The 18,880-nt window shown below is 49.8% G+C and overlaps 5 protein-coding genes and 1 non-coding gene across 10 annotated transcripts; 3 read left to right on the forward strand and 3 right to left on the reverse strand.

Moving 5' to 3' along the window:
- Positions 1 to 5,515: 5,515 nt before the first annotated feature.
- CD1H11orf98 (chromosome D1 C11orf98 homolog) lies at positions 5,516 to 7,764 on the reverse strand. Its single transcript, XM_042906017.1, has 4 exons — positions 7,625 to 7,764; positions 7,347 to 7,471; positions 5,947 to 6,044; positions 5,516 to 5,862 (listed from the first exon to the last, which is right to left on the reverse strand). Exons 1-4 carry the CDS (start codon positions 7,661 to 7,663, stop codon positions 5,753 to 5,755), a joined length of 372 nt encoding a protein of 123 aa, XP_042761951.1. The 5' UTR covers positions 7,664 to 7,764; the 3' UTR covers positions 5,516 to 5,752.
- Positions 7,760 to 10,533, forward strand: CSKMT (citrate synthase lysine methyltransferase). Of its 5 annotated transcripts, XM_042906013.1 has the most exons (4): positions 7,769 to 7,840; positions 8,116 to 8,205; positions 8,299 to 8,440; positions 8,630 to 10,533. In XM_042906013.1, exons 3-4 carry the CDS (start codon positions 8,365 to 8,367, stop codon positions 9,283 to 9,285), a joined length of 732 nt encoding a protein of 243 aa, XP_042761947.1. In that variant the 5' UTR covers positions 7,769 to 7,840; positions 8,116 to 8,205; positions 8,299 to 8,364; the 3' UTR covers positions 9,286 to 10,533. The 5 variants fall into 5 exon arrangements, with proteins under 5 accessions (XP_042761946.1, XP_042761947.1, XP_042761945.1 ...); XM_042906012.1 differs by having other exon boundaries at positions 7,760 to 7,832; positions 8,116 to 8,440; XM_042906011.1 differs by having other exon boundaries at positions 8,116 to 8,440.
- On the forward strand, positions 7,892 to 8,039 carry LOC122201531. The gene has a single exon (XR_006194228.1). It is a non-coding gene; the product is annotated as a small nucleolar RNA SNORA57 (small nucleolar RNA).
- On the reverse strand, positions 9,706 to 12,229 carry LBHD1 (LBH domain containing 1). The gene is made up of 4 exons (XM_042907221.1): positions 11,420 to 12,229; positions 11,181 to 11,340; positions 9,800 to 10,027; positions 9,706 to 9,710 (listed from the first exon to the last, which is right to left on the reverse strand). Exons 1-4 carry the CDS (start codon positions 11,567 to 11,569, stop codon positions 9,706 to 9,708), a joined length of 543 nt encoding a protein of 180 aa, XP_042763155.1. The 5' UTR covers positions 11,570 to 12,229.
- A 406-nt stretch (positions 12,230 to 12,635) lies between these two features.
- On the forward strand, positions 12,636 to 14,144 carry LOC122200432 (ubiquinol-cytochrome-c reductase complex assembly factor 3). The gene is made up of 2 exons (XM_042906018.1): positions 12,636 to 12,926; positions 13,018 to 14,144. The coding sequence occupies exons 1-2, from the start codon at positions 12,807 to 12,809 to the stop codon at positions 13,165 to 13,167; spliced, it is 270 nt and encodes an 89-aa protein (XP_042761952.1). The 5' UTR covers positions 12,636 to 12,806; the 3' UTR covers positions 13,168 to 14,144.
- A 1,461-nt stretch (positions 14,145 to 15,605) lies between these two features.
- On the reverse strand, positions 15,606 to 18,263 carry UBXN1 (UBX domain protein 1). The gene is made up of 10 exons (XM_042904922.1): positions 18,180 to 18,263; positions 17,985 to 18,072; positions 17,792 to 17,845; positions 17,597 to 17,703; positions 17,444 to 17,513; positions 17,013 to 17,204; positions 16,867 to 16,918; positions 16,612 to 16,725; positions 15,915 to 16,107; positions 15,606 to 15,748 (listed from the first exon to the last, which is right to left on the reverse strand). The coding sequence occupies exons 2-10, from the start codon at positions 18,041 to 18,043 to the stop codon at positions 15,699 to 15,701; spliced, it is 891 nt and encodes a 296-aa protein (XP_042760856.1). The 5' UTR covers positions 18,044 to 18,072; positions 18,180 to 18,263; the 3' UTR covers positions 15,606 to 15,698.
- Positions 18,264 to 18,880: the final 617 nt, after the last annotated feature.

The raw sequence follows: 18,880 nt of genomic DNA on the forward strand, positions 1-18,880 counted from the left end.
CGGCGACGTCCGCGACCCTCGTATGTTGGTTCCGGACCTGAGTCGGGCTCCCCGGAGCAGGACTGCGACTGTGACAGCAAGAAGCCGACCCGCCCGCAACAAAACCATTTCCCACCCAAAGGGCCTTTGACACACAAACTAAAGCAGGCTGCGGCTATTCACACTGGATTTAATTATTTTTGTCTAAAGCCAAAAATACAAAATATTCAACTCGCGAGGTTTTTAAAAAAGGAAGCACTGGGGCGCCTGGGTGGCTCAGTCGGTTGAGCGTCCGACTTCAGCTCAGGTCACGATCTCGCGGTCCGTGAGTTCGAGCCCCATGTCGGGCTCTGGGCTGATGGCTCGGAGCCTGCAGCCTGCTTCCGATTCTGTGTCTCCCTCTCTCTCTGCCCCTCCCCCGTTCATGCTCTGTCTCTCTCTGTCTCAAAAATAAATAAACGTAAAAAAAAAATTAAAAAAAAAAAAAAAGGAAGCACTGGGAAATATTTTAATCAACAAACAGTGACAATATTAAACGAATAAACAAGTAGATAAGTAAATAGACCGTGACAATGGAGAAAGCAGTTAAAGGAGAGAAGGGAAGGGAAAAGCGAGGCGGGGGGTGGGGGTGGAGAACGAAAGATGGGAGAGAAAATTCCCGAGAGGAAAAGGAAAGAGAGGGAGGAAGAGGAAGTCCGAAATAAATTGGGTTGTAGGTGTTCTTCCAGTCACAGGCTGGCTCTACAGTCACGTTAGTCTCCGTTCTTTAGGCTTTGCTCTCTCTCCCCAACCTGCCAACTCAGGGCCCTTCCTCTCCCTTGCGGAGAGGGAGCCTGGAAACTGTATGACGAACTCCTATGCATTCATCAATAGCCCCCAAAATGGCCAGTCTGTCTAGCTTAAGCTTCAGCTCTTCCACTTACTGGCTGTGTACTCTTCTTATCCTCCCTATGCCTGCTTCCTCCTCGGGAAATGAGAATGGTAACAGTACAACTACCTCCTAGGGTGTTGGGAAAATTGAAACCAGGGAATATGTTCACTGATCCTAAATGTTGGGATTCACGAGTGAACAGTCAAGAAAGAATTCTTGAGACGTCTTCGGTGCTAAAAAGGGAACAGGACCTGTGGGCAAAAAGAGCTACTATTGGTTTGTAAGGAGGCGCTGATTATAAACTTTCAGGTTGGGGAGGGGGTTAGGAAGAGCATTAGGTCTCTAAGGAATTTGGAAGAGAGGTTTCTAGGATCTTGAGGGGCTAGCTGTTGTTAGAAAAAGATCATTTACTACAACCTAGTAAACTCTTAGTGTGAGCCCCCTTCAATGTGTATCAGTGGGTCATATGTTTAGGCGATGATTGCTAACATGTATCTTGGGCAGGTAGAGATAAAGGAAGTTTCCAAAGGAATTTATTACAGGATCCTGGAGGTCCCACTAATGTCACGCTAAGGTTGTCTTTTGCCTCTTGCAACATATTAACATTGAGGCAGCTAAGCTTCCAGAGGAAGGCCACTCTGCTTGTCTCAAGTACTTGTCAATAGGCTATAAGTTGTAAGGAAGTTTATTTTTTTTCCTTTTGCCTTTGTTCTCCCCATCATATACTACCTACTAGCAAGATCTGTTCTAGAACAATAAATATTTCTGCTCCTAACACTGTCTCCAACTGGGACCCAATACTTACCATCTGAGAGCCTCAACTTATGATCTGTAAAAGGAGATTTTTGGGGTGCCTGGGTGGCTCAGTCCATTGAGCGTCCAACATCGGCTCAGGTCATGATCTCACGCTTTGTGGGTTCAAGCCCTGCCTTGGGCTCTGTGCTGGCAGCTTGCTCAGAGCCTAGAGCCTGCTTCGGATTCTGTGTCTCCTTCTCTCTCTGCCCCACCCCTGCTCGCACCCTGTCTCACTTTCTCTCAAAAATAACTAAATGTAAAAAAAAAAATTTTAAGGAGACTTTTGAAACATGTAAGTTCTCCAGGAATAAGACTATTATGTGGTCCTTGCTCTTAAGGATTTCATAATCCACAGGTGCCTGTTTTGGTGTTGGACAGATCTAGATTCATGTCTGCAATTTATCAGCAGTGTAACCCTGAGCAATTGACCCAACTGTTTGAAGCCCATTTCCTTATCTGTAAAATGCGTGTGTCTCCTATCTGACAGATTTTTGCAAACATCACTTAAGATCACTTATTAAAGGGCGCCTGGGTGGCTCAGCCAGTTAAGTGTCTGACTTCGGCTCAGGTCACGATCTCACAGCTCCTGAGTTAGAGACCTGCTTCCAGCTCTGTGCTGACGGTTCAGAGCCTGGAGCCTGCTTCAGATTCCGTGTCTCCCTCTCTCTCTGCCCCTCCCCTGCTCATACTCTGACTCTGTCAAAAATAAAAAAAGATTTAAAATAATTTTTTTTAATTAAAAAAAGAAGATGGGGCACCTGGGTGGCTCAGTCAGTTAAGCGTCCGACTTCAGCTCAGGTCATGATCTTGTGGTTCACGAGTTTGAGCCCCACGTGAAGCTCTGTCAGCTCAGAGCCTGGAGTCTGCTTCAGATTCTGTGTCTCCCTCCCTCTCTGCCCTTCCCCCACTCATGCTCTGTCTCCCTCTCTCTCTCTGTGTGTCTCAAAATATTAAAAATGTCTTTCCTGAGGCACCTGGCTGGCTCAGTCAGTAGAGTGTGTAACACTTAGTCTCAGGGTCATGAGTTCAAGCCCCATATCGGATGTAGAGCCTACTTCAAAAAAACATAAATTAAAAAAAAATGTCTTTCCTTCTCCTTCCTATTGCCTCCCCTCCTCTCTTTACTGCATCTGAATACATTTTCAAACAACCGCTTTTCCTTTCTGTGTTCAAAACTGGACATAATTCTGTTTCCCTGGAAAATTGGCTGATCCCAGTCTTAGGCCAGGGGAAGTAGCAGGTGAAATTGGAGCAGATCATCGTGTCAGAAAACAAGGAAGTGCTCAAATACGGATGGTGTTGTGTCAAAAGGACACAGAGACCGCCTTGAAAAGGCTCCTGTTGGCCAAATGTTGGCCATGACTTCAAGCCTGTAAAAGCAATAGTCCTGGATTATGACACACTGAGAAACAATCAGAATCCATAGTGATATTTTTACAGAGGAAGGGGTTTTCTTTACGGAATATATCACATGAATAATATCAGTGAATGAAGGATAAAATTAGAAAATTACCATTTTGTGCAGTAACTTACTAGGTAAAGATTATCATGGGTGCTACAATCACGGGGTGAAAGGATTTGGGGGAATAGGGTATTCATACAATCTCAGAGTAGCAGCCCCAAAGGTTACTTATGAATTACAAAGGGAAAGTATACTTTAACAATGGAGAAATCTGACAGACACCCACTTAACCAAGTTTCTACACTTAGAAGCACTAATCGTGAGACAAATTGATGTAAGCAATGGGAAATGGATTATTCCTAAATAAATAAATAAAATTACACTGGGCTCTTCAAAAATGTCAAGTTACCTAAAATAGGTAGAAATGCTGTGGAATGAGGGGCACCCGGGTGGCTCAATTGGTTGAGCGACCAACTTCTGCTCAGGTCACGATCTTGTGGTTCATGAGTTCAAGCCCCACATCGGGCTTGCTACTGTCAGTGAAGAGCCTGCTTCTGATCCTCTGTCCCCTTCTCTATGCCCACCCCCACTTGCGCTCTCTCAAAAATAAACATTTAAAAAAAAAGCACTGTTGAAGGAGACAAAAGAGATAGGACAATTAAATGAAGTACATGATCCTTGATTAACTCCTGGATTGAGGGGGAAAACAGCTATAAAAAATATTATTGGAGGGGCTCCTAGTTGGCTCAGTAGGCTGAGGTCCCACTCTTCATTTCCACTCAGGTTGCAGTCACAGGGTTGTGGGATTGGGCTGTGTTGGGCCTCACTGAGTGTGGCGCCCTAGATTCTCTCTCTCTCCCTCTGCCCCTCTCCCCTGCTCACGCTCTCTCTCTCAACAACAACAACAAAAGGATATTATTGGAACAATTAAGGAAATTCAAATATGAAAAAGTCAGTATTAGCTAATGTTAAATGTCTTAGGTGTGATAAGAGTATTTTGGCTATATAAAATAATGTTCTGGGCCACCTGGGTGGCTCAGTCAGTTAAGCGGCCAATTCTTCATCTTGATTTCCTCTCAGGTCACCATCTCACAGTTGGTGAGTTTGAGTCCCAAGTGGGACTCCTTACTGACAGTGCAACACCTGCTTGGGATTCACTCTCTCCTCTCTGCTTCTTCCCCTGCTGGCTCTCTCTCAAAAAAAAACCACAAAACACAACACTAACACAACACAACACAACAAAGAAACCTTAAAAAAAAAAAGAAGGAATGTTCTCTGGGGTAAAAATCTCATCTGCAATTGACTTTCCAATGTCAACAAAGACACATGCGTACATATTTGCAAGTGCATACAGATAGAACAACTGTTGGAAAATGCCAAAAATTGGCAAATTTAAGTAGAGTGCATTTATAAAGGTTCATTGTACAGATTCTTTACTGAATTTGAAATTCAAAATATGTAGTTGGCAGAGGGGTGAGGTGGGATGGGCTGTGGCAGGGAGAAAGGAGGTGCAACGCTGGACCCAAACCCTCCCTCTTCCAAAGAAGCTTACACAGATTAAACAGGGCAGAGAGATGTTTTTTCCCCCCTGTTGAACACACCTCCACACAGGCAGCTTTTCACTTTAATTAAACACCCCCAGTCCTGTCATCCAACAGAAGTTCTGAATGTTAAATGGGAAAAATAATGCTCGGTCTTCACTTTATTAAAAATATAATCCTCGGCGACTGGCTGGCTGAGTCGGTAGATCGTCCGAGTCTTGATCTCAAGGTCATGAGTTCAAGCCCTGCGTAGAACTTACTTTAAAACAAGAATTTCTTTTTTATTTACTTCAAGCAAATTTTTTTTAATGTTAATTTATTTTTGAGAGGGAGAGAGAGAGGGAGAGACAGAGAGAGAGAGAGAGAACAGGGGAGGGGCCAAGAGAGGTAGACACGGAATCTGAAGCAGGCTCCGGGCTCCGAGATGTCCGCACAGAGCCCACGGGGCTTGAACTCACAAACTGTGAGTCCGATGCTTAACCGACTGAGCCACCCAAGCGTCCCCCCCAAAATTTTTTTAAATAACAGTGGATTTTTTTTTTTTAAGTTTACTTATTTATTTTGAAAGAGAAAGCACAAGTGATGGAGACAGAGAGAGGGAGAGAGAATTCCAAGCAGGCTCCACACTGTCAGTACAAAGCCCGATGTGGGGCTCAAACTCATAAAGGTGACATCGTGAGCTGGGCTGAAGTCAGATGCTTAACCAACTGAGCTACCTAGGTGCCTCTGACTTTTTTTTTTTTTTTTTTAAGTAATCTCTACACCCAATTGGGATTCGTACTCACAACCTGAGATCTAGAGTCGCATGTTCTACTGACTGAGCCAGCCAGGCACAGAGGCTGGCTTCTCGTTGCCTTTGGGTCCTATTTCCTGTCTCGTTTCCCCACTCACAAACCCCGCCCGTTCCTACATTTAATCACACACATCTCAGTGAGAAGTCTAGGGCTTTATTACAAATTGAGCTGACTGTTAAGGACCCCCGTCTCCCATCTTCCTTCTCCACGCTCTTCCTCTCAACGCATTCCTACAGGGCGGCTCCCTAGGCCATTAAGGAAAAGGAATCTGAGAAGAGCAAAAAGGGGCAATGCCTTCTCCAAAGTCCTCCGAAATAACCAGAGTCCTCCTGGCTCCAGCTGAGAATCTTCCGGTGGGAGGCGTGGGGATTTAGCTCTTATCTTCGAGGTCCTCCATGTCTACATCTTGGGGGGCTTTCGTCTTCTTTTGCCGTTTGGGCTGCAGTTCACTAGTCCTGGCTTGCCTCGTGGGGGCTTCCACTGAGCAAAAGCAAAGAGGAAGCATGAAGGACCCCCAGTGAATCCAGGCTGCCCCCTCACCTCACCTCTTTGCCCCAGCCTCACCTTCCATGGCTGCTTTCTCTTTCTGGGCCAGCCGGATCTGCTGGAGGAGTTTTCTGCGCTTCTTCCCAGAGAGAGTAATGTTGGCACGTGCACTGGACCTGAAGGGTTGGTAAGAGCAAAGATGTCCAGGTTAACCGGAACCACCGCAGGCTGGTTCTGGCTATTGAAAACGCCTTTGGGGCGCCTGGGTGGCTCAGTAGGGTAAGCATCTGACTTCGGCTCGGGTCATGATCTCACAGTTTGTGAGTTCGAGCCCCACGTTGGGATCTGTGCTGACAGCTCAGAGCCTGGAGCCTGCTTCCGATTCTGTGTCTCCCTCTCTCTCTGCCCCTCCCCTGCTCTCTCTCTCTGTAAAATAAATAAAACATGAAAAACTAAAAAAAAGAAAAGAAAATGTCTTTGGACTCAAGTAGAAAGACCCTGAAAATCTAGGCTCTGAGTTAAATCTTTCCAACATTTAGCCACTAACATGCTTAACACTACTCCCGTACATATATATAGAGTACTTAACATTGTTAACACTTGGTATATGGCAAGAATTTGTAAGGGAAAACTGTTTTTCCTTCTATCTTCAATACTTTTTAATTTAATTTAATTTTATTTTAAGTAGTCTCCACGCGCAATGTGGGGCTTGAACTCATGAACTGCAAGGATCAAGAATGGCCCGCCCTACCAAGTGAGCCAGCCAGGCGCCCCTATTTTCAATATTTCTGACACCCAGTTGGTTGAGTGTCTGACTCTTGGTTTTGACTCAGGTCACCATACCAGGATCGTGGGATGGAGCCCCGTGTGGAGCTCTGCGCTGAGCTTGGAGCCTGTTTGGGATTCCCTTTCCCTCTGCCCCTCTCCTCCACTCACATTCTCTCTCTCAGAAATAAAAATATTTAGGGGCAGCTGGGTGGCTCAGTTGGTTAAGCTTCCGACTTGGGCTCAGGTCATGATCTCACAGTTCGTTGGTTTGAGCCCCGCTTCGGGCTCTGTGCTGACAGCTCAGAGCCTGGAGCCTGCTTCGGATTCTGTGTGTGTGTCTCTCTCTCTGCCCCTTCCCTGCTCATGCTGTCTCTCAAAAATAAATTTAAAATGTTAAAAAAGTTTTTTAATAAAAAAGTTTAAGTTTACTTATAAAAATTTATGTGAAGGTACAATGTTATCTAGGGAGGTGGGTGAGTCGACAGTTCTTAGATTCTTAGTCGGGTCCAAGACCCAAAGAGGTTGTGAGCTACCAGTGTTGTCCGCACGCTAGCAGGGTGTAGGCACAAACACAGCTGACAAACGTGCCTTGTATAAAGTCAGTGCACAAGAAAAGCGGAGGTGATACCTGCTGTGGAGATCGACACGGAGGAGAAAGGGGACTCGGGGCGGGAGGGGGCGGGGCAAAGGGAAGAGAGTCTGGCACTCACGCCCGCTTCTTGAGGTGGTGCCGCGTGATCAGGCCTTCGTCTATTACAGCTCCCACCACCCGGTGCTTCAGTCGCCTCTCCCGGTTCAACACCCGCCGTCTCTTGAACAGCTTCTTCTTCAGCTCCTGAGGGGGAGGAAGATGCTAATCAGACGGAAGCCGCGCACCGCGACCCAGGACCCCGCACCCGGCGACTCCAGCCCATAGATCTCATCTCTGGCGAGATTAGAGGGCTCCAAGACGCGTGGGGAAACGAAGTCGGGGCTCCCACACAATCACCGTTCGGGGCCGGTTGATCTTTCCCCCGGGAGCCCCCATGGCTGCGCAACGACTGTGGTTCGCGGCGGGAGTTTTGGCTCTGCGCAGCGTCCGCGTAGGCCCCGCCCCTCGGCCTCCGCGAGCCAATCGCAGCTCAGGGGCGGGTACTGAGGGTATATAAAGCAGCTCGGCGGCGTTCTAGTTCTCTCCCGGGACGGCGAAAAAGTAGGTGCGTAGGTAGGTTTCGGATACGAGGCCCGGCAGGGGTTCTGGGCGGGGCCTGCTCACCCTCCTTTTCTTGGCGGGGGCCGGGTGTACGGTCCCGGCCCCCGTAATGTACGGAGGCAGAGGGAAAGGGCTCTGGCCCCTCGGCGTCATGTCTTCGGTGCCCGCGGCTTCCGGTCCGCGGGTTCTATCCTCAACCGCCGGGACACCGGCTCCAAGGAGCCCAGCGGAACCGAGGTTCTACAGGCTCCTCCTTGGGGTGCTCACGACTTCTCCTTTTATTTCAGATTTGGGGAGCCGCCCCTGGAACCGGAGCTGTCGTGTCCCCCTCCTCTTTTAATTTACCGTTGCCAACAATAAAGGCCTTTCCTGCCGTAGTAAGTGTGTGTCCGCGTTTTTTCCATGGTTGTCATTAGGCTGTTCGCGTTATCCCACAAAGCGGAATTTGCAACCTTTCTCTTGGACCTCAGGCTCCTTCGGGAGTGCGGGCGACATTTCGCAGAAGGTTCTCTGGCCGACCTTGCCGGGATCTCCAGATGGCCGCGCTGCGAGCAACTCTCCACGTGGCGACCCTGGCGGCTGGGGCGCGCCGAGCTTTGTTGGGTAGGGAAGGTAGGCAGAGTGGGAGGGCAAGGCGGGTTCTTAGTGACCCTAATCCCTGAAATTGTGATTCTTCAAACCCCAGGGTATATTGCACGGGTGTTTTCTTTTTTTTTTTTTTTTTTGGTTTTTTGTTTTTTTTGCAGCAATCTGATGAAACTTGGGCCCTGGGTGACACATGTGCCCCACTCGTGTCCACAGGCTCCCTGGCTGGTAACTACCTGGCCCACCGTTGCCTCTGGGATAAGCTCCACAGCGGTCCTGGAGTCGGCAGCGTCCCCACGTTCGACTGGTTCTTTGGGTATGAGGAAGCCCAGGGGTTCCTACTGCCGCTGCTGCAGGAGGCACCGGCTGCCTATCCACTGCGGGTGTTGGACGTGGGCTGTGGGACCTCCAGCCTATGTACAGGTCTCTACACCAAGTGTCCAATTCCCGTGGATGTGCTGGGGGTGGACTTCTCTCCTGTGGCCGTGGCCCACATGAACAGCCTCCTGGAAGGTGGCCAAGACCAAATACCCCTGTACCCTGGGCACCCTGCCTCTCGACTACAGTTCATACAGGCTGATGCCCAGAACCTGGAGCCCGTGGCTCCCTCAGGCTCCTTCCAGCTAGTGCTGGATAAGGGCACCTGGGATGCTGTTGCCCGGGGCGGTCTGCCTGGGGCTTACCAGCTTCTGTCAGAATGCCTAAGGGTCCTAAGCCCCCGGGGGACCCTGATTCAGTTCTCCGATGAGGACCCTGATGTGCGGCTACCCTGCCTGGAGCAAGGGTCCCAAGGCTGGACTGTGACTGTGCAGGAGCTAGGCCCTTTCAGGGGCATCCCCTACTTTGCTTACTTGGTTCAAGTCTCTCATTAAAGACTTTAGTTCTAACTCTATATAATTTTTCTGTTGGGTGAGGAAAGAGGTGAAGGGAATTTTTTTCTTCTTTGTATGACGGCTGGGAAGCGAGGATCTTAGGGCTGGCCTCCATATTTTCTAGCCGCGTGCACATATTTTTGAATGTCTCCATGCCCCAGTTTACACCTCGGCAAGGTAGGAATAATAATAGGTGGAGTTGGGATTACATACAATGTCAGGTGAAACATTTAGCACTTAGCAATGCCAGGCACAAGATGAGTGCTAACTAGAGAAGGCTTCTAACCCCTACTAACTGGAATACCTATGGGCACAGATCGAGTTTCTGGGGGTTTTTTGTTTAAAGAGAGGAGTTCTTAATCCAAATCCCAGCACTGACTGACTGATGTGAGCCAGTGGCCCAACCTCCAAGCCTCAGTGTCAACCTGTGAAAAGGGGAAGATTGATAGGACAGCCAGAAGGGCCTCCTAACAAACTTCACTGAAATGTTGAGGGAGAGAGAACAGATACTTACCCTCAAAGCTCCTGGGAGGCAGGAGGTGTGAATATTCCACAAAGCAGCTTCTACACACGTGGGAGCCTGTTGCTGGGTTCCAGAGAGGACAGGGGTTGGAGGCTTCCTGATACTCTGTGTCCTCGGGAATCCAGGAGACCTCTTGTTCTACCTGTTCCTGCCCCCAGCTGAGTTCTGGGTTAAAGGTTCTTAAGGGAGATCTGGGGTCCAGTGGGCTCCAAGTCCAGCCTGGGGGAGAGGAGAGTTGAAGAGCCCGTTAAAAGTGAAAAGTATTCCTGGGGGCGTTTGGGTGGCTTAGTCGGTTAAGTGTCCTACTTCGCCTCAGGTCATGATATCAGGTCCTTGAGTTTGACCCTCAGTTCAGCTCTGTGCTGACAGCTCAGAGCCTGGATCTTGCTTCAGATTGTGTCTCCCTCTCTGCCCCTCCCATGCTCACACTCTGTCTCTCTCTCTAAAAAATAAATGTTAAATTAAAAAAAGTGAAAAGTATTCCTGATACATTACTGACTTTTTGAAAGATGAAGCAAATTAGTTTGATGTTTTTTTCTTTTGCTTATAAAAAAGTAATACAGCAATTGTAATTAAGAGCCTAATTTCATGGCCTCAGTTTTCTCATGAGGATAAAAGGGTCTCCCCCACTGAGTTCTGAAAATCATGAGATAAAAGTGTTTAGCACAGTGCGTGGCACACTGTAAGTCCTAATAAATGAGCTTTTTTTTTTTTTTTTTATTTTTTTTTTTTAACGTTTATTTATTTTTCAGACAGAGACAGAGCATGAACGGGGGAGGGTCAGAGAGAGAGGGAGACACAGAATCTGAAACAGGCTCCAGGCTCTGAGCTGTCAGCACAGAGCCTGACACGGGGCTCGAACTCACGGACCGCGAGATCATGACCTGAGCTGAAGTTGGACGCCCAACCGACTGAGCCACCCAGGCGCCCCTAAGCTTTTATAACAGTATCAGACATGGGGGAAATTCTGGAAGAAAAGGCATCCAAAATGTAACCTCTCTGGGTAGTCGATTTGGGATAATTTTATTACATTCCCCACACACACACAACAAATGATGTAAATATTTTAAAACATTTAAAACATTGTTTTAGAATATTTTAAAAACAATGTATTTTAAAATATTAAGTATATTTTAAAAATAATTAAAAGGCATCACCCATCTGACATTACAACTTCCCTCTAATGTTCAACTTTGCCAGACACTTTGACTTTTCTCTCCACCTCTATGTTATTCTTCACTGCATGAACTAAGCACCTACTGTGTGCCTGGTACTGCTTAATGCAGAGGACACAACTGAGTTTTCCATCTGGGCCCTGCCCTGAAGAATATCCAGGTCGCAACGGCCCCACTGAAGCAGCCGCCTCCCTCACCTGCCTCTTCACTTTGGTCCTGGAAGAAGACCTCGGCCTCCTCTTCCTCATCAGTGAGCAGCAGCAGCTCCTCTTGTGGCCAACCCAGCTCCCCGCTCTCTTCACTCCCCTCAGAAGCTTCCACCACAATGGAGGGCAGGCGAGTCTTTTGAGAGACCACCTGAATCAGGATAAGCAGGGTGCTTGGACCAAACTGGAAGATGAGTCAGCAGCAAGACACAGGGTAGGGGAGTACTAACCTGAACATCCTGGTGACCTTCAACCCTGCCAATTTCTCCTCTGTCCATCCACAGGGGGCTGGTCAGCCTAGGACTTTCTGGGTGCTGGGAGGAGCCTGGGCTATCTCTAGGCCAAGGCCCATCCTCGCTGCTCCCTGGCACAAGGGCCATGGGTTCTAATTCTTAGAGGGCAGAGTGGTTGAACTCAAAGTGGAGTACCCCTACTCAGACACTCCACAGACTGCTCCTTTAATCCTTGGAGCCTGGCCCCTAATCACTTCTGAGAAGAGAATGACAAGCTAGGAGATTATGGGCCTTCCAGGGGAGGGGAAAATCCCAAGAGATGGGATAGGAGCTTTAGGTCTCACTCCCCGGTGTCACTGGGAAAGGCAGGAGGGTAGGAGTCAACAAGGGCATCTGGATTAAAGCCCTGGGAGTGAAGAGCTTTGCTAACAAACTTGGAATTTCCTGATTCCTTTGCTCACTGGGTCTCCCAATTTGACATGGTTCTTTGTGTCTTACTTAATGAATATTTATAGGGTGTTTACTATTTACCAGTAACTGTTTTTAAATGCTTTATATATCAACTCATTTAATTATCCTAAAACTATGAGAAAGATACTGTCATTAGCCCTATTTTCTGATGCAGAAGCCGAGGCACAAAGAACTTAAATGATTTGCCCAGAGTCACACAACTAAAAGGTGCTTTCTTCTCCAAACTAGAACTCGGTATGTTACTCCAAACCCAGAGTTTTCATGCCAGGGGTGGGGTGGGGGAGCCAAGGGTTTCCCATGATGAAAACAAAACAAAACAAAACAAAACAAATTTACTTTCAATACGTTAATTTAACAAGTAAAATAAAGAAAAATAATAACATATGTATACCTTTCCCCCCACCCAGTACATTTGGCTTTGAGTTTTTGTTCAGAAGTTGAGATTTGGAGTGGATCAATAGACTGATGTAAGTATCTGGATGTCCGGTATGTGCTGTACTGAAAAACCACAAGTTATTGTAGGAAACTACAGAGCACAGCCCTAGCCCTGTATCGACCAGGAAATTTCGGAACTGGGCAGCCGTAAAACCCACAGCAACCATGAAGACACGCACTCCGACACGCACGCTCCCTTTAGCAATCCCACTCTGGACTTCATGGCAATGGGTCCGGTGCTCGGCCCTCAAGTCCAACGCTTTTGGACGCGCTCAAGCTTCCCAGTTAAAACCAGTCTTTTAAGACCCAGGTGCTCTAGATTCGAAGGTTTCGCTGATCAGGCCCTCTAGCCCGGCCCCATCTCTATGGTCTTCTCCGTGGGCCGCTCTAGCCAGCGCGGGGAGCGGTGAGACGTCGTGGCTCGCCTTCTAGGCTGCGGGAGGCTCCGGAGAGCGCCTCGCTGGTCGCGCGGTCGGCCATGGAGACCTTGCGCAAAGCGCTGATCGTGGGTGCCCTTCTGGGCGCCGGGGCTGGCGTGGGCTCCGCGCTCTTTGTCCTCGTGGCTCCGGGAGAGCAGCGGAAGCAGGCGATGCTGAAGGTGGGGGCGACTGGAAGTCCGAGGTGGGGTGGGCGGGCGGAGAGCCCCCGGGCTGGGGGTCAGGACTGCGAACCTCCCTTCCCGCCCGCAGGAGATGCCCGAGCAAGACCCGCGGCGCAGGGAGGAGGCGGTCAGGACCAAAGAGTTAGTGCTAGCCACTCTGCAGGAGGCAGCGGCCACGCAAGAGAACGTGGCCTGGAGGAAGAACTGGATGGGCGGCGGCGGCGGGAAGTCAGCGTGAGCTGGGACTTCCATCGTGGGCACTGGGACCTTGCTCCCGCGCAAGAGTCGGAGGCGGCCTTTCTCCTCCGCACGCCCAGCGGGGAGACCCGATCGAGGATGCCGCGCCCAGGCCTCCCTGAGGCCCTGGGAGCCGCTGCAGGGTGAGCACGTCCCCTATCAAAAGATGCACTGACTGCACTTTAACATCCTACGTCGCGGGCGGGGGCGTCGGATATGGTGAACCCGAAGGAACCAATAAATCACGTTCCTCCGTCCAGTCTGTGAGCCCTGCAGCCTGGCGCCTCTAAATGTCTAGAGTGTTCTGGGGGGCCCGTGCTGGGGAAGCGGATGACTGTGGCTCCCATGTGCCCCGCAGCGACCAAAACATAATGTCATGTGGTTGTTCAAGCGTACTTTTGATAACCAAGTGACATTCTTGAAATCAGAACTAATGCTGGAAAATCCTGTAGCAATTGGTGCCCAGGGAGGACACTTTGGGTTTCCTGTCCTGTGAGGTTGGAGAGGGGCTTCTAGCATTTAACATACACTATGATGCTTTCTGGGGCTATTGAACCTTTGGAGGTCAATTTGCTAGGAGTGAAAGGAGCATGCGTTCAGTAAGACAGATCTTGATGAAAGTCCTGCATGTTACAAAACCTCTTGGAGCCTCAGTCCTGTTACATAAAAGGTGGTAATTATCTTGAGGGTTGTTGGGAAAAAATTAACTTAGAAATGTAAAGTGCAGTGCTTGGCACAGAGCAGCCTTTGATATAGGTAGTGGGGTTTTTCCCCTTCCAGGTTTTCACTGTAGTAGTCTGTAATCCCCGAATCCAGTCATGGGATCTCCTGGGAATCTCTGAAGGAGCGAGATAATTTCCCTGTGGTCTGCCTCACATCCGGTGGTTCCAAAGAAGATAGCAATTGAAGGGGAGGGGGGAAAGCTTGCTTTTATTTATTATTTATGAGAGTGTGTTATTTATTTTTGAGAGAGAAAGATACGGAGTGCAAGCGGGGGAAGGGCAGAGAGAGAGGGAGACACAGAATCCAAAGCAGGCTCCAGGCTCCGAGCTGACGGCACAGAGCCCAATGCAGGGATCAAACCCACGAACTGTGAGATCATGACCGGAGCCGAAGTCAGACACTTAACCAACTGAGTCACCCAGGCTTCCTCAAGAGAGAGAATCGTAAGCAGCTTCCACGCTCAGCATGAAGCCCCACACAGGTTTCAAGCCCAAGAACCTGGGATCATGACCCGAGCTGAAATCAAGAGTGGGATGCTCAACGGACTGAGCCACCCAGGTACCTCTGCTTTTATTTAAATAAAGCCAGGACAATAAATAAAGCTTGGTTAACACTGAGGTGTAAACCCAGATGGTGCACTGGTGCTGTTTTCACCCGATGGATGAAGTCCTAAGCCAAATGCACTTGTTATGTGTGATCTTTGGTTTAACCGTGGCCTCTTTCTAGCAGGGGAATGAGAGGGAAAAGGTCAGCAGCTGTTTGAGGGACTACGAGGATGAGAGCAGCAGTGAGAGGCTGTGATGAAGGAACTTGGGAGGTTCAGAGCCTGAGCCCTAGAGTCAAGCTCCTCAGGTGGGTTGGTTTCCATAAGTCACATTCTTTCGTGTCCCAGTCTCTAAAATGGGATAATTGGGGGCACCTGGCAGGCTTGGTAGGCAGAAAGAGACCACGACATTCAGTCTCAGGGTTGTGAGTTCAAGCCTCACACTGGGTGTAGAGATTAAATAAAAACTGTTATACAAATAAAGGTGGCATAACTGTACCAACCCCAGATAATTGCCTTCATATCTCTGTTAACACATACATTTATTTTGAGAGAGCGAGCAAGCACGAGTTGAGGAGATGCAGAGAGGGAGAGAGGATCCCAAGCAGGTTCCATGCTGTCTGCACAGAGCCTGATGTGGGGCCTGAACCCATGAACTGTGAGATCATGACCTGAGCTGAAGTCAGACGCTTAACTGACTGAGCCACCCAGGTGCCCCCCAAATTACTCTTTAATAGCTAATACTTACTGGGAACTTATTAAGTGCCAGGGAACTACACTAAAGCACCTGTATCAGCGTTATGTAATACCCATAACAATGAATTAACAGGTACTATCATCCTTATTTTACAGGAAGCAACTAGGCTGGCTTCAAGAAGTCAAGGCGGGGGGGGGGGGGCGGGTGCCAAAAAAAAAAAGAAAGAGGCAGGCACACAAGTAAGGATCTCAGGCTTATGCACTACCTTACCCATAGGAGCAAATTGTGCTGCTCGTCGTACTCTACCCCCAACACTTCTCTTAACTTCCCAAAAAGAAAGATCCAGAGATTGTAATCAAGTTTCTGTATGGAAACTGAAGATGAAAAATAAGGTCTGCTTTAAATGCCTTCCCTGTAACTTCTCCCTCTGCCTCAGTTTTGTCCCTCCCAGCCACTCAGGAAGGAGTCAGGCACATACAGAACTCAGAGGGTCTATTTATTAGGAAGGAGATGTCAGTGCTCTATCAAACATGAAGATGTCAGAGAGGGATGGTGGGATAAAGGCCTCTCAGCTGGGACATTTCTTGGCCACAATGAGGACAGCAGAAGGCACAAGTCCTGAAGATGGGAGAAAACAGCTTTGACCTCAAAGATCCTTGCTCTTTGCCCCCCAAAATTTCTGGCTTCATACCATCCCCCCAAAGTCTCTTCCCCTGGCATTCCTTCCTTTCTCAGGCATCCCCTCCCCTCCCCCAAGTCCTGTTTCTGATCGCACGTGTCATACCCAGCTCCTGCAGAGGCCGTTCCATGTCAGCCTCTGAGAAGGCCCGCCGGGGGAAGCCACTGAGCAACTGCACGGGGTCCTGGTCCCCTCCAGGCTCTTCTCCACGGTGGAGCTCCACATAGAGCCTCACAGCTGCCAGCTGTTCCCGTGCCCGGAACGTCTGGGTCAGTGAGGTCCCATCTGGCAGCCTGACCTAGAGGGCAAGCGTGAAACACAGTATTGTGAGCGTCAAAACTGAGTGAGGTGCTCAAGTAAGGAAAAGAAGAGTTGCAAAGTTGGCTCCTGCTTCCCGTTAGACTGGACCGGCGTAATTACTCTTCAAAGCACCTCATGAACAACCACTTATGCTGTGGTTTACTAAGCACTGAAGAGAGGCTCCCAGCTTCCTCACATTTTAACAAAGACAAGATCACCCAAAAACCTCTAGATAAACACCACGTCGTGCAAGTTGCTGTGTAATAAACGAAATGAAAACATGATCAACTAAAAAGGTAATTGCTGAGTAAGAGAGAAGTATGGATTTAAATAAGACTAGAGCAAGTGAAATGCGATATCTTTCCTAAGAGTAGAGGAGGTAGGATTTCAAAAGTCACTTACAAAGAAGGGAGAGGTTTGGCAGAGGGAACATAACTGAAAAAAGCTCTGAGCCAGGTAGACAAAGGGGTCCCAGAAGCAAGACAGGAATTAGAATCAGTACCTGTATGCGACACTGGTCATATTCCCGCTTGGTGGGAGGCTCCTGGCTGGGAGAGGAGGGAACAGGGCCTGGCTCTGTTGGTGGTGACGGCCGAGAACCCACGCTACCACCATACTGGAGGACAAAGGAAAACACTGATCAGGCTCACCCACTCTTAAAAGAAACACACTACGCCCATCCTTTTCCTCTGAAGCTAGAAAAGGGTTTCTACTAGCCTACCTACTTCATGACCCCAGTGTCTTCCCAATCACCTACCTTCTTGGCTCTCTCTGCTTTGTCTCTTTCAATCTTTTCTCGGACTCTTTGTCTGGAATGCAGACAAGAAGAAAGTAGGTCGGACACTGACAAAGCAAATCTAGATTCCTTTCTCCTCTCGTATCCAATATCCCCATCACCCAGACCTGGCTGCTAACTCTTCAGCCTTTTCCCTCCTCCGCTCTTCAGCAGCTCGGCGCATCTCATCTTCCTGTAGCCGCTGTCGGGCAGCTGATAACTCTTGCCCTTGTTTCCTGCGCTGCCGTTCCCGTTCTAATGCCTCTCGCTCCTCTCTTTCTTCCCGCTCCCGCTGCTTCTGGGCCACCAGCTCCAACATCCTGTGTGGCAGAAAGGAAAGAGCTCAAGAGAAATGGACACAGATTGGGAAGGCGAGTTCATAATGGATTCAAAATGAAATCAGGGAACACGCGTCCCAAAAGAGGTGAGAGAAACAAAGAGAAAGCCGCCAAGGAAGGACGGAGGGAACACGGAAAGTTCCAGGTTCTTTGATCAGACTTGTGCATCATGAAAAAGTGGAAGGTGACCCTCAGAAATGTGACATTGTTCGTGACTATACCTTTTAGTCTGTTCCTGTCTCTCCTCTTCACTCAAAACGGGTTTGGCTTCTCCCGCGTTAGAGCTGGTTCCTACAAACAAGCAATCAGTGTTACTGGCCGTTCATGCTCCTCGAGCTCTCGTGAATAATCACACTGTGTCCCTCAGTCAGGACCTTCAGGGCCGCCTGGCTCCGAGGAGGTGGGTTCCCGTCCCAGGACGTGTCCAAGGGGGGTAGGTAGAGGCTCGTCTACATCGGGGTCGTCTTCGTGCTCCATCAACCTGGCAGGGGAAGTCGGGAGGGACGTTAACAATGAGGCTGCCCCTTCCAGCAGTCCCCAGTCCCCTGCCACCCGGTCTGAGCGCTCACCAGTCCATTGCAGCCTCGATGCCCTGGTTCCCCGTGAGGGCCAGAGCCTTCTCCCTGGGGGCAGAAACACCGTGAATAGCGCCCGCGAGCCATGGTGCGGGTCAGGCTGGGGCGTGGAGCCTGAGACCAGGCTGGGGGAAAGGCGCAGACAGGTCCGCGATCCCCGCGGGCCAGGGTTAGGGGGCTCCCTTACGCGCGTCCCCTAGGGAAGCCCATCTCGATGAGACTCTCCAGAGCCGTCAGCTCCGCCATGGCGCCACCACCGCCGCTTCCGCGGGGACCTGGAGGAGGGCGAGAAGGAGGGCGCAGGGAGGTCAGCGCTGGGGCGTCCCCGAGCCGCCGCACGGTGCCGCCCCCCGACGTCCCAGCCGGGCGTTCTCTTACTTACCCGGCTCTAGACCCGCCGCGGACACTGACGAGAAGAAAGCCGAAGGGAAGCGGAAGTGCCCGGATCTGTTTGGGTCACGTGGGGGCGGACGTGGACGGGTGCCGCCGAGAGCCAGAAAACACAGGCCCGGCTCGGCTCCGCTGCCCGGGCCCCGTGAGGGCGGGGAAGGGCGGTGCATCCGAGGACGCTGACGGGGGAGGCGATACCCCCTCCCCCCCCAGACTGGGACGCCGGCAGCGGTGGGGAAGAAGGGTGGTGCGGCTTTGAAACCCAAGGGCGGAATGAGGCAAGCTCTGAGCGCAACCAATTGGAAAGTTACTTGGCTTGTTGATCGGGAGCCATAGACATGTTCCTACTCTTTGACCCACTCATCCTCTCCGGGGAATTGAGCCATCCTCCGCTCGCCTGCCAGAGGGATCTTTTGCAAAAACATAACTCTGTGATCCTGTCATCACCTCCCTGCTTAAATATTCTCCATGACACTCCAGTCACTTAGAACGAAACAAGTGCTTAGTAGTCTGGCTTCCTCCGTTTTTTGTTCTTGTTGTTGTTTGTTTAGAGGCCTCTGTAAAGTGAGAATAACAACAATAAGCCCTTCCCTTAGGCACCTGGCAGGAGTGCGCTGTGTACATGTTGGTAGTGCGCAGCGTCATCTCCCACCACTTGCTGGTAATTTGTGCAGATTGCAAAACAGGCCGTCT

The sequence above is a fragment of the Panthera leo genome, chromosome D1 (genome assembly GCF_018350215.1).
Source record: "Panthera leo isolate Ple1 chromosome D1, P.leo_Ple1_pat1.1, whole genome shotgun sequence".
NCBI classification, from domain to species: Eukaryota; Metazoa; Chordata; class Mammalia; order Carnivora; family Felidae; genus Panthera; species Panthera leo.